This window comes from Pecten maximus, chromosome 4 (assembly GCF_902652985.1).
Source record: "Pecten maximus chromosome 4, xPecMax1.1, whole genome shotgun sequence".
NCBI lineage: Eukaryota > Metazoa > Mollusca > Bivalvia > Pectinida > Pectinidae > Pecten > Pecten maximus.
In genome coordinates this window covers 36,423,653-36,441,194 of record NC_047018.1, presented here as the reverse complement: position 1 = coordinate 36,441,194, position 17,542 = coordinate 36,423,653, and the positions used below count along the sequence as shown (strand labels likewise).

General features: G+C 37.0%; 1 protein-coding gene across 3 annotated transcripts in view; it reads left to right on the top strand.

Moving 5' to 3' along the window:
• LOC117325982 (laminin subunit alpha-2-like) overlaps positions 1 to 17,542 on the top strand; it is a 129,152-nt gene that overhangs the window by 52,875 nt on the left and 58,735 nt on the right. For all 3 annotated transcript variants that reach the window (XR_004532402.1, XM_033882532.1, XM_033882530.1), the window contains exon 2: positions 822 to 1,120. Coding sequence is in view for 2 of the 3 variants with exons in the window: in XM_033882532.1 (XP_033738423.1) it covers positions 822 to 1,120 (299 nt within the window). In the remaining variant the exon portion in view is untranslated. The remainder of the gene's footprint in view (positions 1 to 821; positions 1,121 to 17,542) is intronic.

Sequence of the window (17,542 nt, the reverse complement as noted above, 5' to 3'; positions counted from 1 at the left end):
ACAACACTGACTGTTTGACCACGAACAAACAACTTAATGGTTAATACCCACTTGTAAACAAATATTGAGACTGGCAGTTCTTCTGAAGTTTATAATGGTATGGTGGACACTATCGAGACTGGCATTTCCTCTGAAGATTATAATGGTGTAGTGGACACTATCGAGACTGGCATTTCCTCAGAAGTTTATAGTGGTGTGATGGACACTATTGACCGTTACCTGATCAGTAGATTGAACTTATTGTATCATTAAAAGATGTATATTGTTTCATATGTACAGAAAACCTTGTTATACTGCCACAATATTAAAAGATATTAAGAAAAAGTAACCTTGAAATATTTATGCAGTCATCAAGCTCTTTGGAGAAAAAACTGGATGAATTTCAGAAAAAGTCAAATGATGGAATAATTACAGGGATGTTGAAATTCAAGAATGTTCATTTAAAATGTTGTAAAAGAAAGTCCCTGATACTGAGTTTGATATATGTTACACATATGCCTGTGACTCCCATAACAAATATTTGTTAACTTTCATAAAACCTGCTTACAATGAAAATCAGATCTAATGTTGAGACAATATCAATCTGGAATGATTAAGTTTGTGATGGGATCTTACAGTTATGACTCATTATTTATATAAGGAGTCTATTGACCGAATGAAATAATTAAACCACTTTTACCTGAGTGGTCCCTTCTTCCAAGGACAACAGCCATCTTCATATATAAAACAGATCAACAGTGTTTTAAGGATGTGAACAAATACAATAATACATTAAAATCTAGGTAACTTTGTTTTAAGGCCAAAATTCTTTTGTCTTACAGATTCGGGCACAATGGCTCTATTTCCGGACATTTTTAATCTAGCCAACAGTTCGGAAATCACGGTGAATGCTACCTGCGGTGAGACTGCCCCAGAAGTGTTTTGTAAATTGGTGCAGCATGTGAAGATCTTTCCATCGTCCAGTCAGCACTGTGACATCTGTGATGCGTCCAGTGCCATCGCCTCTAAGCGACATCCCATCACCAACGCCATCAACGGCCGCAGATCCTGGTGGCAGAGTCCGTCTGTTAAAAACGGATGGGAGTACAACTATGTTACAATCACCCTCGATCTCAAGCAGGTATGTCTGCAGTTTGAAATATTATATCACAACCACCCTGAATCCCAAATGATTGAAGGAGCTGCGATAGCTCAGTCAGTTAGAGCTTCAGCCTCCGATCCGAGGTGAGTGGTTCGATGCTCCCTACCCGTGTCAGTTTGTGTTTCTCTGGAAGCTGAGAAATGGACTGGTCTGTATTGTCGTGAAAATGTGTCCTTGGGCAATATGCTTTACCCTAATTGCTCTGGATGGCATGCAACAAGGCCCTGTATGTTGTTCAGTGAGGTAGTCACTAACTACTACAAGGAGACCCTGCCTCAAAATGATCCTGGCTGTTCACGGGGCAATAAACAAAGCAAACAAACAAAAACAAACAAATTATTGAAGATGTTGATAAACACTGTAAACAGAGGATGTTCCGAAACTTGAATTATACACGGGGTAGGTACACTAACTGTAGTCTATGGCATATCCAATCTGTGCCAAAGGTTTTAGTAGCAAAAATTACAAGGATACAAGGTGTTTATTGCCAATTAGGGGTCAAAAGCGGGATAATGCAGGACATACAACAATGCTAGGGCTCAAACTATACCAACCTCAAGCTCTATGTAGACATGCTATCACTAGGCAAATCAGAAATTCCCAATAGCTTGATCTAGAAAGGTTTGACTGGCTGATATCAAAGTTATTTACATACATGTATTGTATCTGTGATTTGTTGTACCAATCGGTCCATAATCCATCAACATTATTGGAATTATTATTCTGGAGCTGTGTATTCACTTCATAAAATTGACCTGCAGTTTCAAAGAGCCACTAATTTCAGCTTGAATTGTCTACTGGCATTGAATGACGAAATACAAATGATGTGGATTGAGCATGCCAAGGTGAAAGGATTTAATTAGGAATTCACAGGGGGGCCACATTATTCTCATTGTCACCAACATTGTTTACCCTACGGATTTATGCTCACAATAACTCATTTAAATTGAAGAATACATTCTCAACTTTCATTTAATTTGCCAGGTCAGGAGAAAAAAGGTTTACCTGTTTGTGTATTTACCGATATGCGACCTTATTTGACCCCTAGCTGCCACTGCCATGTTGTAAGTGTGTCCCCGGTGTCAGGCCAAGGGTGAAGGGATGATTGGGTTGGTGACAATACCAGGGCTTTTTCTGAGGGCATTTTGGGGCCATTAATGGAACCCATAATTCCCAATTGGAATTATTTCATTTTAAAGCCAAATTCCCATAAAACTTTCTTACTCCTGAAAAAATCTTTCGAAGTTCACCAATTTTCGTCACAAAAAGGGACAAAAAGACCCCCATCCCAAACCAGTGAGAAAAAACCCTGAATACTCAAACTTATTATGAAAGCCAGAACTGCTTTTATTATAAGCTTCTTTCCGAGATTTTAAATGCTTTCAGAAATCAAGTTCAAGTAAGTATGAATTGAATTAAAAGCTAGGGCAAAACTTGTGTTATAAAATTATCCTGGAAGTGGTAACTATTGTATGCACACCTGTATGTTGTAAGTTTCTGTAGTCAGGTGATAACGTCCTCATAATACTCCAGTATAGATCTGCCCATCTCACAGTAATGGTCATCGGGAGAGTGAAGTAGATATAACTGTCGGAACCCAAGTAAACTTAATATCCTTTATATGGTAAAAATCTAGTTATCTATAAATCTTTTCAAATCAAAAACTCAAGATGGATGTTAAATGGACAGACTTGATATTTGGTATTCCTGCTGTGCCTGTCGTCTATGTAGAGTTGATACATTATAGACGGCCATTGTGCTCTATGAAAATTACATGTAGTGTTGAAAATTTGGTCATTGGGTAAAAAGCATGTACTGAAGCATAAGGAGTACTCAGGACTTGATTGGGTCTGAGGGGAAATGGCCCTTTACCATGGTTACAGCCAGCAGGGAGCATTAAAGGGCTGATGGTGAGTGGTCAACAGGAACATGAAACACTTAAGGGTCACAGTCGTTAATGATAAAGAAATGGCCATGGGAATGCGGAAAGTATATTTTAAAGACATTTATCAGTTCAATCAAATTCTCATGTATAAATTTCAATGGCTGAGTATAAAATAAATTCTGTACTCTATGACATGCACAGTTATGTGTTATCATTGTGTTCAGAGAATTATATTAAGATTTTGGGATTATATTTTATGGCCATGTTTTAACAGATCACAGACTTATGATGATTAAATTGTAACTTTGTAGGAATCTAGGAATATGTATTGTGCTGATGACTGTAACGTTGGGAAAAAATTCACCAGCATCCAATCTACTAGGCTTCTGTCTTGCCTCAGAAAGATTGAATCATTTAGGGCCTAAACAATGCCAGAAGGACGTTCACAAAAAGAGACACAAAACTCAAAATAAAAAGCTAGAAGGTACAATTATGAAAATTGCTTATAGCCAATGAACTGGTTGTCAATGACAGCAAAAACTGGAAATGTGCTTCATTTGACACACTCAAATTTAGTGCAAAACCAAATTAAAACAGATTTAGAGAATGATTAAATAGTGCACCAACAGCGATTGCCATAGAAACTGATGTTGATAAACTACAATTAACGAAGTCATAATTAAGCGAAATGCTTGTGTGAAAAATGCTAAAATAACATTTATGGAATTCTATCTGGCAAAAGTGATAAAGAAATCAGGTGATTTACTGCTAAGATATGTTCGCTTACAGAATGTCTTCTGATGCAGGTCTATTGCAAGTAAATGAACAAACGAAATGATGCAGCAAAATTGCATTGAATAAAATTAACATTTCTCAGAGGGAGTATTAAAAAAATGTCTGTTTTAATTCAGAGCATTCAATCATAAAGTGTCTGACAGCTAAAAGGTTGATCCAGGAATGAGAAAAGAGAGCATCTTCTTTTTGAAAAAATCTAACTTTAAAGTAGTATAGGTATGGCCAATGTACAAACGCTTATGTATTTACCTAATAAGACGTAAATTAGAATAGTTCAAGATATAGTCCCGTAATATATATCAATGGTTTGAGGATATCCAAGTGCTGACTTAACTGGGAGAAAAAAAACAGTGTAGCAGTAATAGTGCTTAGCGACAGAAAAGGTGTGCACAGTTTCACTTAAATGACATTTAAAGTGTTCATAAAAAAAAGTCCACCCCTATCTCCCTCCATCTGTAAAGTAGGACAAGCGATCAGTGCTGTGTGTGTCAGGTTTATATAGACACGAAAGCACATGATTATTTCATTTAAATGGGGAAAAAGTTGTAGTTTTATTGAAAAAATCTGACAGGGTAAAAAGAGCAGAAATATCTGGAGATCTTTTAACATGAGAAAGCTTTGTCCAAGGTTAAGTTTGTGTGTAATAGGCTTTTATTTCACACCTGACAGGGCAACAGTGAATGGGTGATGTGTCTCTCAGAAACACAAGCGAGACTAGTTCTCTGAAACATGCCAGCGAAAACTCTGGAAAAAAGTTTTTTGAAAACTTAATTGCTAATATTGTATTTAGATTGTGCAGGTGTGTGGCAAGGTATTTAGAACAGCGCCTCTGATCACCTCAGTGAACCTGACCCTAAAGGTGGAAAATCAAAATACGTAGGTATTGTCATGTATAGATTGTCTTACTGGCATATAGAAACCGCAGAGAGATACAATGTATATGTATTGTCATATATAGATTATCCTACTGGCATAAAGAAGCCACAGAGAGATACAATGTGGACATATGATTCCATGATATTATTATAATTCATTTAGTACAATCTGTGCTACTACATCAGTCACGGTCACTATATTTGTACAGTCAATGTACATACAATCTTACCATAAGCACTGCCATAGAGGTACAATGTTAAATATAATGTCCTACCTACCACCATGTCCTACCATATAGATACAATGTACAGTCCTACCATATAGATGCAATGTACAGTCCTACCATATAGATACAGTGTACAGTCCTACCATATAGATACAATGTACAGTCCTACCATAGAGGTACAATGTACAGTCCTACCATATAGATACAATGTACAGTCCTACCATATAGATACAATGTACAGTCCTACCATAGAGGTACAATGTACAGTCCTACCATATAGATACAATGTACAGTCCTACCATAGAGGTACAATGTACAATCCTACCATATAGATACAATGTACAGTCCTACCATATAGATACAATGTACAGTCCTACCATAGAGATACAATGTACAGTCCTACCATATAGATACAATGTACAGTCCTACCATAGATACAATGTACAGTCTTACCATATAGATACAATGTACAGTCCTACCATAGAGATACAATGTACAGTCTTACCATAGAGATACAATGTACAGTCCTACCATAGAGATACAATGTACAGTCCTACCATAGATACAATGTACAGTCTTACCATAGAGATACAATGTACAGTCCTACCATAGAGGTACAATGTACAGTCCTACCATATAGATACAATGTACAGTCCTACCATATAGATACAATGTACAGTCCTACCATATAGATACAATGTATAGTCCTACCATATAGATACAATGTACAGTCTTACCATAGAGATACAATGTACAGTCCTACCATAGAGGTACAATGTACAGTCCTACCATATAGATACAATGTACAGTCCTACCATATAGATACAATGTACAGTCCTACCATATAGATACAATGTATAGTCCTACCATATAGATACAATGTACAGTCCTACCATATAGATACAATGTACAGTCCTACCATATAGATACAATGTACAGTCCTACCATATAGATACAATGTACAGTCCTACCATATAGATGCAATGTACAGTCCTACCATAGAGGTACAATGTACAGTCCTACCATATAGATACAATGTATAGTCCTACCATATAGATACACTGTACAGTCCTACCATAGAGATACAATGTATAGTCCTACCATATAGATACAATGTACAGTCCTACCATAGAGATACAATGTACAGTCCTACCATATAGATACAATGTACAGTCCTACCATATAGATACAATGTACAGTCCTACCATATAGATACAATGTACAGTCCTACCATATAGATACAATGTACAGTGTTACCATATAGGTACAATGTACAGTCCTACCATATAGATACAATATACAGTCCTACCATAGAGATACAATGTACAGTCCTACCATAGAGGTACAATGTACAGTCCTACCATAGGAGTACAATGTACAGTCCTACCATAGAGGTACAATGTACAGTCCTACCATAGATACAATGTACAGTCCTACCATATAGATACAATGTACAGTCCTACCATAGAGATACAATGTACAGTCCTACCATAGAGATACAATGTACAGTCCTACCATAGAGGTACAATGTACAGTCCTACCATATAGATACAATGTACAGTCCTACCATAGAGGTACAATGTACAGTCCTACCATATAGATACAATGTACAGTCCTACCATATAGATACAATGTACAGTCCTACCATATAGATACAATGTACAGTCCTACCATATAGATACAATGTACAGTCCTACCATATAGATACAATGTACAGTCCTACCATATAGATACAATGTACAGTCCTACCATAGAGGTACAATGTACAGTCCTACCATAGAGATACAATGTACAGTCCTACCATATAGATACAATGTACAGTCCTACCATATAGATACAATGTACAGTCCTACCATATAGATACAATGTACAATCCTACCATATAGATACAATGTACAGTCCTACCATATAGATACAATGTACAGTCCTACCATATAGATACAATGTACAGTCCTACCATATAGATACAATGTACAGTCCTACCATATAGATACAATGTACAGTCCTACCATATAGATACAATGTACAGTCCTACCATATAGATACAATGTACAGTCCTACCATATAGATACAATGTACAGTCCTACCATATAGATACAATGTACAGTCCTACCATATAGATACAATGTACAGTCCTACCATATAGATACAATGTACAGTCCTACCATATAGATACAATGTACAGTCCTACCATATAGATACAATGTACAGTCCTACCATATAGATACAATGTACAGTCCTACCATATAGATACAATGTACAGTCCTACCATATAGATACAATGTACAGTCCTACCATATAGATACAATGTACAGTCCTACCATATAGATACAATGTACAGTCCTACCATATAGATACAATGTACAGTCCTACCATATAGATACAATGTACAGTCCTACCATATAGATACAATGTACAGTCCTACCATATAGATACAATGTACAGTCCTACCATATAGATACAATGTACAGTCCTACCATATAGATACAATGTACAGTCCTACCATATAGATACAATGTACAGTCCTACCATATAGATACAATGTACAGTCCTACCATATAGATACAATGTACAGTCCTACCATATAGATACAATGTACAGTCCTACCATATAGATACAATGTACAGTCCTACCATATAGATACAATGTACAGTCCTACCATATAGATACAATGTACAGTCCTACCATATAGATACAATGTACAGTCCTACCATATAGATACAATGTACAGTCCTACCATATAGATACAATGTACAGTCCTACCATATAGATACAATGTACAGTCCTACCATATAGATACAATGTACAGTCCTACCATATAGATACAATGTACAGTCCTACCATAGAGATACAATGTACAGTCCTACCATATAGATACAATGTACAGTCCTACCATATAGATACAATGTACAGTCCTACCATATAGATACAATGTACAGTCCTACCATATAGATACAATGTACAGTCCTACCATATAGATACAATGTACAGTCCTACCATATAGATACAATGTACAGTCCTACCATATAGATACAATGTACAGTCCTACCATAGAGATACAATGTACAGTCCTACCATATAGATACAATGTACAGTCCTACCATATAGATACAATGTACAGTCCTACCATAGATACAATGTACAGTCCTACCATAGATACAATGTACAGTCCTACCATATAGATACAATGTACAGTCCTACCATATAGATACAATGTACAGTCCTACCATATAGATACAATGTACAGTCCTACCATATAGATACAATGTACAGTCCTACCATATAGATACAATGTACAGTCCTACCATATAGATACAATGTACAGTCCTACCATATAGATACAATGTACAGTCCTACCATAGAGATACAATGTACAGTCCTACCATATAGATACAATGTACAGTCCTACCATATAGATACAATGTACAGTCCTACCATAGAGATACAATGTAGTCCTACCATATAGATACAATGTACAGTCCTACCATATAGATACAATGTACAGTCCTACCATATAGATACAATGTACAGTCCTACCATATAGATACAATGTACAGTCCTACCATATAGATACAATGTACAGTCCTACCATATAGATACAATGTACAGTCCTACCATATAGATACAATGTACAGTCCTACCATATAGATACAATGTACACTGTCCTACCATATAGATACAATGTACAGTCCTACCATATAGATACAATGTACAGTCCTACCATATAGATACAATGTACAGTCCTACCATAGAGGTACAATGTACAGTCCTACCATATAGATACAATGTACAGTCCTACCATATAGATACAATGTACAGTCCTACCATATAGATACAATGTACAGTCCTACCATATAGATACAATGTACAGTCCTACCATATAGATACAATGTACAGTCCTACCATAGAGGTACAATGTATTGTCCTACCATATAGATACAATGTACAGTCCTACCATATAGATACAATGTATAGTCCTACCATAGAGATACAATGTATAGTCCTACCATAGAGATACAATGTATAGTCCTACCATATAGATACAATATACAGTCCTACCATATAGATACAATGTACAGTCCTACCATATAGATACAATGTACAGTCCTACCATAGAGGTACAATGTACAGTCCTACCATATAGATACAATGTACAGTCCTACCATATAGATACAATGTACAGTCCTACCATAGAGGTACAATGTACAGTCCTACCATAGAGGTACACTGTACAGTCCTACCATATAGATACAATGTACAGTCCTACCATATAGATACACTGTACAGTCCTACCATATAGATACACTGTACAGTCCTACCATATAGATACAATGTACAGTCCTACCATATAGATACACTGTACAGTCCTACCATATAGATACAATGTACAGTCCTACCATATAGATACACTGTACAGTCCTACCATATAGATACAATGTACAGTCCTACCATATAGATACACTGTACAGTCCTACCATATAGATACAATGTACAGTCCTACCATAGAGGTACAATGTAGTCCTACCATATAGATACAAATGTACAGTCCTACCATAGATACAATGTATAGTCCTACCATAGATACAATGTACAGTCCTACCATAGAGATACAATGTGCAGTCCTACCATATAGATACAATGTACAGTCCTACCATATAGATACAATGTACAATCCTACCATATAGATACAATGTACAGTCCTACCATATAGGTACAATGTACAGTCCTACCATATAGATACAATGTACAGTCCTACCATAGAGGTACAATGTACAGTCCTACCATATAGATACAATGTACAGTCCTACCATATAGATACAATGTACAGTCCTACCATAGAGGTACAATGTACAGTCCTACCATATAGATACAATATACAGTCCTACCATATAGATACAATGTACAGTCCTACCATAGGGGTACAATGTACAGTCCTACCATAGAGATACAATGTATAGTCCTACCATATAGATACAATGTAATGTACACTCACACAGTCCTTCCTACCACAATGACCATAGAGGTACAGTGGAGTATATAATACATGTGTACTACCTGAAATTGCTGATCCAACAAATACTGTATAATCAGGTGTTAATCTGACAGTTTATGATTTGATTAGAGAGATTCAGGCACTGATTATTTTCACTCCAATAACATCAATAAATTGTCCAGGTACAGTAACCACTGACCCAGATGATGGTCAATCCCTGACCAGTGGCTGTATTAATATATTTTGACCAGTTAGTACCTAGATACACACCCTTCCATTATCACCATCTACAACAACGAAGGCAGTTTGGGTTAACGGTCCCTGATCTTAAAGGTTGTCATCATCATATGAATTTCATCATTACTATTTGTGGATTTCATCTTCATTATTATATGGATTTCATTGTCACTTATATAGATGTCATCTTCATAATCTCATGAATTCATAATTAATATCATGTGGATTTTATCTTCATCTTCATAGGCATTTTATCACCACTATTTTGTAGATTTCATCTTCATGATTCTGTGTATTTTATCTTCATTATCATATGGACCATATATATATATAACAATGTGGATTTCATAGTGTTAAGCTGATCTATCAAGCTAACAAGCCAGAGGAACAACGGGATAAGATTTAAACCAATTGAACAAGGTTGCACCTCTGACCAAAGACACATGTCCTCTGCCCATCATCAAAAGATCTGGTCCTATATATACACACACACACTGACTACATTCTGTTTACTGAACTGGCCCAAAGAGGAAACACTGGTCACTTTCTTGTTCCTGTCCTAAATAGTTCCTCCACATTTTAATTAGTGCATATTTATACATATGTTTCTACTAGATTGGTCAGTCGGAAGGTATTAATGTTTTGGGCTATTGATGCCAATATGTCCCTTAGAGGAGGCAGAGAGGATGTACACGTAGACATCTACATTTCTTCAGTTAAGATATTGAAGACAGCATGTTATTCAGTTAAGATATTGAAGACAGCATGTTATTCAGTTAAGATATTGAAGACAGCATGTTATTCAGTTGAGATTTTGGTGATATCTGAATTTTTTCAGTTGTAATATTGAAGGTAAAACTTCATTATTTGAGATATTAGTGTTAGCACTTCATTCAGTTGAGATATTGAAGGTATGGCCTTCATTCAGTTGAGATATTGAAGGTATGGCCTTCATTCAGTTGAGATATTGAAGGTAAGGCCTTCATTTAGTTGAAATATTGAAGGAAGGGCCTTCATTTAGTTGAAATATTGAAGGTATAGCCTTCATTCAGTTGAGATATTGAAGGTAAGGCCTTCATTTAGTTGAAATATTGAAGGAAGGGCCTTCATTTAGTTGAAATATTGAAGGAAGGGCCTTCATTCAGTTGAGATTTTGCAAATATCTTTATATCCGTACTGAGGTATAGAAGGTAGCACTCAAGTGAGGTATTGGCAGCAGCACTTGAGTGTTATGGTGTATTAGAGATAGTGCCAGATTAGCTAAGGTGTTGGAGGTTATACTCGTGTAAACTGAGGTATTGCTGATGTGCCTCAGGATTAAAATGAATTAAACACTTGGAGAAGACAAGATATTGGAGGAAGCAGCAATCTTGATCTCGGGGCCAAGATATTGTATTCTGATAAGCGAAGGTATTTAAGAAAGCATTGAGATTTTATGTACGTCAGCATCTTGTCAGCGAGAAAAATAACATATTACCTGGTAACCTTTACACAATAGTAATATTTAACTTTTTACATTGTGAAGGACTTTTGTCATGAAGTGTGGAGCATAAAGGGTAAGACTGTTCACACCTGGTTGTCATTGACAACCAGTGATTTTACCTGTCGGAGAGATGACAGCAGTTCCCTGCCTCCTCCATTCATGGCGGGAGGGACAACACTACCAGGCAATACTTATCAGATAGATGGATATAGGCCACGGTGTCATCTAACTTGTCAGAAAATACTGTCACATGACCACACAGGTCATTCCCCGTGAAACCACAACAGTTAACCCTGTCGGGCTCATATTGCAATCAGTCATATTTCATTCTGAAAATGTAGAGTCTTTTTAACCAGTGAGTAATTCTGACATTAGATTGTAAAGTCTTAACAATAGGACAGGTAGGAAACAGGAATCCTGTAGATAATAAGGCATTCAGTTTCACCTCATTCATCTTGATATCGTTATGGTTTGTCAGAATTTTCATGAGGATATTTACAAAAACAAATGTTTCTTCATTAAAATTTCTTTAAAATGACATTGCATGTTTGTTACTTTTGATTTACTTTTGATTCAAAATCTCATATTCTATAAAAATCATTAAAATTCTAGACACTAATGCCAGCCATGTTGTACTTCAATGATGGATAGTCATACATGCTCAAGTGGCCATTGCAAAGCATTGACTGCATTCAAGACCTTCACAAAAGTGTCACTCATCTTAAATTATATGGCACCTTGCACAAAGAAGTGGAGAGGTTCTTTGGAGGTATGCAACAGGGGGGTGGCCTAATCTGGTTTCCTGTGAACACATTGACTATTGATCTTCCTAACACTGTGTAACAAACTTGACCGGCTGATTGTTACTAAGCTGAATGACCATCAGCCTCGTCCAGCTTATACCTCAGGACTTTTGTGCTATTCTGAAAGGTATTTGAGGATCAATCTTCCGTTATGGTCAATCACACTTGAGCCTGTGGTTTCTGGAATCTTAGTCACCTTCACTAAAGTTTTAGCTCGGTATTCCTTGTGTACAAATCACTACGACTCCTCATGAGCAGCTTGAATGTACAATATTTGTGTGTTTTTTTAATGAATATACCCTTTCATTTCTAACATTTGGGAAATATTTAAACAAACTCATAGGATACTTAATCTATTTTAAAATTGTATTTTTTTAATGACAAGCTAAATTGTAGCTACATGTACTCTTGTTCCAGGGGCAGGTGTTATCATCTGGCCTTTTCAGGCAGTTCTCAGGCACCTTAATAAAAAGAAGGAAAAAAATCATCACACTTCCTGCAGTAACTTGATTTCTTCAAAGACTGTGTCAGCCTGTATAGTGTGATCTCTTTGAAAAATGGATAATTTCACTGATATCAGAGTGAACAATTTACAGGATCTTTAGAATAGATATACAGTGGAACCTCTATAAACCGAACATGCATGGGACATGACTATTTGTTCGGTTTACAGAGGGTTCGGTTTGGAGAAGTTGATCGAAAAATGACCGGTCGAATTCCGGATATAATTGGTCGGACGATTTTTTATTAGAATGCACCCGATTACAAACCGGCACGTACACACGTAGACAATATTTGGTTTGTCTGAATAATATGCATATTATGAAAGTTAATCAATGTGCATGTATATATTGCAGAATATATAAGAAAGGCAAATGACTTTAACTATAGTTTTAAACAGTTTTTTCACATGTACAACTACACTTTACGATCGACCTACATTTTGTTACATCCGGTGAAGCTTCCGTCATGTGGATGGGGCCGATAGTCCAATACGGAATATTTTACATATCGACTAATATTAAAGGGTGTAAAAATGTTTTGTTTCAATATCAATTACAATTGATCAGTTGATACTGGTCGTATTTCCGACATCGCTGTTGTCTAAAAAAACATCAGTGGCTTCTTTTACGAAAACAACCCCCTTTGGGCCTCATTTAAATTAAATGCGAAACTCAGCCTTCTAGCTCTACTTGCATTGAGAAGATAAACGAACTGACGCGCTTCAATGAAGTGTGACATTGTTTCATAATTATCGTGTTGATTATACACTGGGCCATCCGTAATAATGCCCCCTTGGGATATATATTGGATACCTGTACAAATCACCTACGTAGGTCCCGAGACAATAAGGCTTCACACAATACCCGTCACAGTTGTTGTTTCACGGTTGACTGGCCTGACCTCGTGTCATAATCGCTCAGGTAAGGCCGGTTTTCAGAAGTAATTTTTGGTATATTTTAACAGGAACCGGACGCAAAATCGGTCCGGTGTTCGGAATTCAGAGGGATCGGTATTTGGAAGTTTTTTAATACTATAATAAAGAAGGACCAATTCCGTACAATGTCAATTCGTTCGGTATTCAGAGGTGTTCGGTTTTTAGAAGGTTCGGTTTTCGGAAGTTGCACTGTATGATCTTTGGAATAATTTCACTGATTACAGGATTACTTCACAGATTAGAGGATGACCTTCAAGATAATCTCACATAATACAGGTTGATCTTTAGGATAATCTCACCGATTGAAAGATGATCTCACAAATTACAGTATATCTCACAGATTACAGGATGAATTACAGTTTACAGCATGAATTATAATGTACATGATGGTCCCACATATTATAATCAGACAGATTACGTCATGATCTCACAGATCACAGCATGGTCTCACAGATCACAGGACTATCTCACAGATTACAGGACTATCTCACAGATCACAGGACTATCTCACAGATCACAGGACTATCTCACAGATTACAGGACTATCTCACAGATTACAGGACTATCTCACAGATTACAGGACTATCTCACAGATCACAGGACTATCTCACAGATCACAGGACTATCTCACAGACTACAGGACTGTCTCACAGATTACAGGACTATCTCACAGATTACAGGACTATCTCACAGATCACAGGACTATCTCACAGATTACAGGACTGTCTCACAGATTACAGGACTATCTCACAGATCACAGGACTGTCTCACAGATTACAGGACTATCTCACAGATCACAGGTCTATCTCACAGATCACAGCATGGTCTCACAGATCACAGGACTATCTCACAGATTACAGGACTGTCTCACAGATCACAGGACTATCTCACAGATTACAGGACTATCTCACAGATTACAGGACTATCTCACAGACTACAGGACTGTCTCACAGATTACAGGACTATCTCACAGATTACAGGACTATCTCACAGACTACAGGACTATCTCACAGATCACAGGACTATCTCACAGATCACAGGACTATCTCACAGATTACAGGACTATCTCACAGATCACAGGACTATCTCACAGATCATAGCATGGTCTCACAGATTACATGACTATCTCACAGATCACAGGACTATCTCACAGATTACAGGACTATCTCACAGATCACAGCATGGTCTCACAGATCACATGACTATCTCACAGATCACAGGACTATCTCACAGATTACAGGACTATCTCACAGATCACAGCATGATCTCACAGATTACAGGACTATCTCACAGATCACCGCATGGTCTCACAGATCACATGACTATCTCACAGATCACAGGACTATCTCACAGATTACAGGACTATCTCACAGATCACAGCATGATCTCACAGATTACAGGACTATCTCACAGATCACAGAATGGTCTCACAGAATACAGGACTATCTCACAGATCACAGGACTATCTCACAGATCATAGCATGGTCTCACAGATTACAGGACTATCTCAAAGATCACAGCATGGTCTCACAGATCACAGGACTATCTCACAGATTACAGGACTATCTCACAGATCATAGCATGGTCTCACAGATCACAGCATGGTCTCACAGATCACAGGACTATCTCACAGATCACAGCATGGTCTCACAGATCACAGCATGGTCTCACAGATCACAGCATGGTCTCACAGATCACAGGACTATCTCACAGATCACAGCATGGTCTCACAGATTACAGGACTATCTCACAGATCACAGCATGGTCTCACAAATGATTGGACTATCTCACAGATCTCAGCATGGTCTTGATGACTACAAATGTATTAACCCCCTAGTGTCCTTACTGATCAATATCATTATAACCCTTTACTGATCTTCTTTTGTTACGAAGAAAGAAATTGTGTATTGTGTGTAAAAATTACTATTGAGTCTTATGGATTCAAAGGATTTAAAATGATCCATTGTTATGTGACACAGTGACACAAATCCCTGTGACTATTATGTACCCAAAGTGTTTATAACATATAATTGAATTCACAAGCTATTTATTTGTTAAATAAGCACAAACAAGTGGAGGGGGTCAGATAAGTAACAAGTAATCAGGTGTGAAATTTTCACACTACAAATAATAAGATAACTATATATATGTGTGTGTATGTGTATCAGTGATTCTTTTTACATACTTTTACTGTACACCTATGACTAATTATACTGGGTAGTGGGGTGGTACAGTGGTAACACATATGTATACCTGCCTTTCACCTAGGCAGCAGGGGTTTGATTCCCAGATAGGTTTCCTCCCTCAGTAAGACACCTCACATACTAAATCTGGGGCAACAAGAGTGATTAATAAAAGGTGATATATTTTACTTCTTTCGCAATTGTTGTAAAATCAATTAAGTAATGAACAGTTGTTTTGCTATAAACAGTGAAGTCTGGTACTGCAAGTGATTCCAACTAGATATACTGTTCTTTCTTCTATAAGTAATAAAATTACTGATATTTTGCTCAATCTGAATAGAAGGATGATATTGGATGTTTTAGACACAGACTTGAATAGAATAATTGTATATTTTACCCCTTGGGGTGTGATAAGGGGATCTCAACCCCAGGAGGGGGAAAGCGAGGAGGGAGGACGGATACTATAGTTGACAAGCACCAAACAATGGTTGGAACCTTAAGAAACTTATCCCTCAATCAGAGGAGATACCCTCAGTTTATAATCTCATTCCCTGTGAGGCTGAATGATAATTATTTTTGCATTACCATGTTTGCCCTCTTTAAACAATGGTATTATCGCAATGTATTGCATTGTTATATTGATGTCATGACACAGTTACTGTGATGTCATACCGGGGGAATCCCCTTTTCCCTCTTTTCAAAGTGTAAAATATCAAGTGTATATCACCCCACAGGGGCTTGACACATTCAGATGAAAAATTAAACACAGGGTCTGACCAATATATCACTTATCGTTGCCTACATAACTTATATTATTGTAAATAATAAGTGATCTAGTTTTAGGACCCTGCTAGCCTGCTAGGGCGAATGTTTCATTTTCAATTATTACTGTAATTCAGTGACCTAGGGGTCAGATTCTGGGGTTAATATTTCATATTGGATCATAGGAACATGTCAAGCCCCTGTGTCTCACCCCCTGTAAATCTGTCTGTGGTATTAGAGAATGAACCGTCCTCCTATAAGTCTGTGAACTTTTGACATTACTAGGGATAATACCACTGTTGTCTGTGTTACAAATCTCACATTAACAAAATGCCAGCTGACTTTTTCTTGTAACTTTTTCTCAATTTCACTGTTCTCTTAATTGTTTGCGTGGTGTTTCTTGTGTGTTTAGAAACAACTTGATTGTAGATTCAAAAGGTTGTTTGTTTCTTTAGTTTTAAGGCGACGTGTGTAGATGTATATCAGGTAGAGAACTACAGTGTGTATAAGATAGCCTAAACACAACACAGTGTGTATCAGTACAGAACAGCCTTCCACTTTCTGTTTTAATCTCAACAATTAACGCTGCACTTTACCTGTCCGAACTTTGACATTTTTACACAGTATCTGTAAAGGTTACAGACTTGACGAAAGTGAACGTAGTTTTCGTTTCTGACAATGGTGCCCTGGGTATCAGCAAACTCTGCTGTTTTTAGTCAA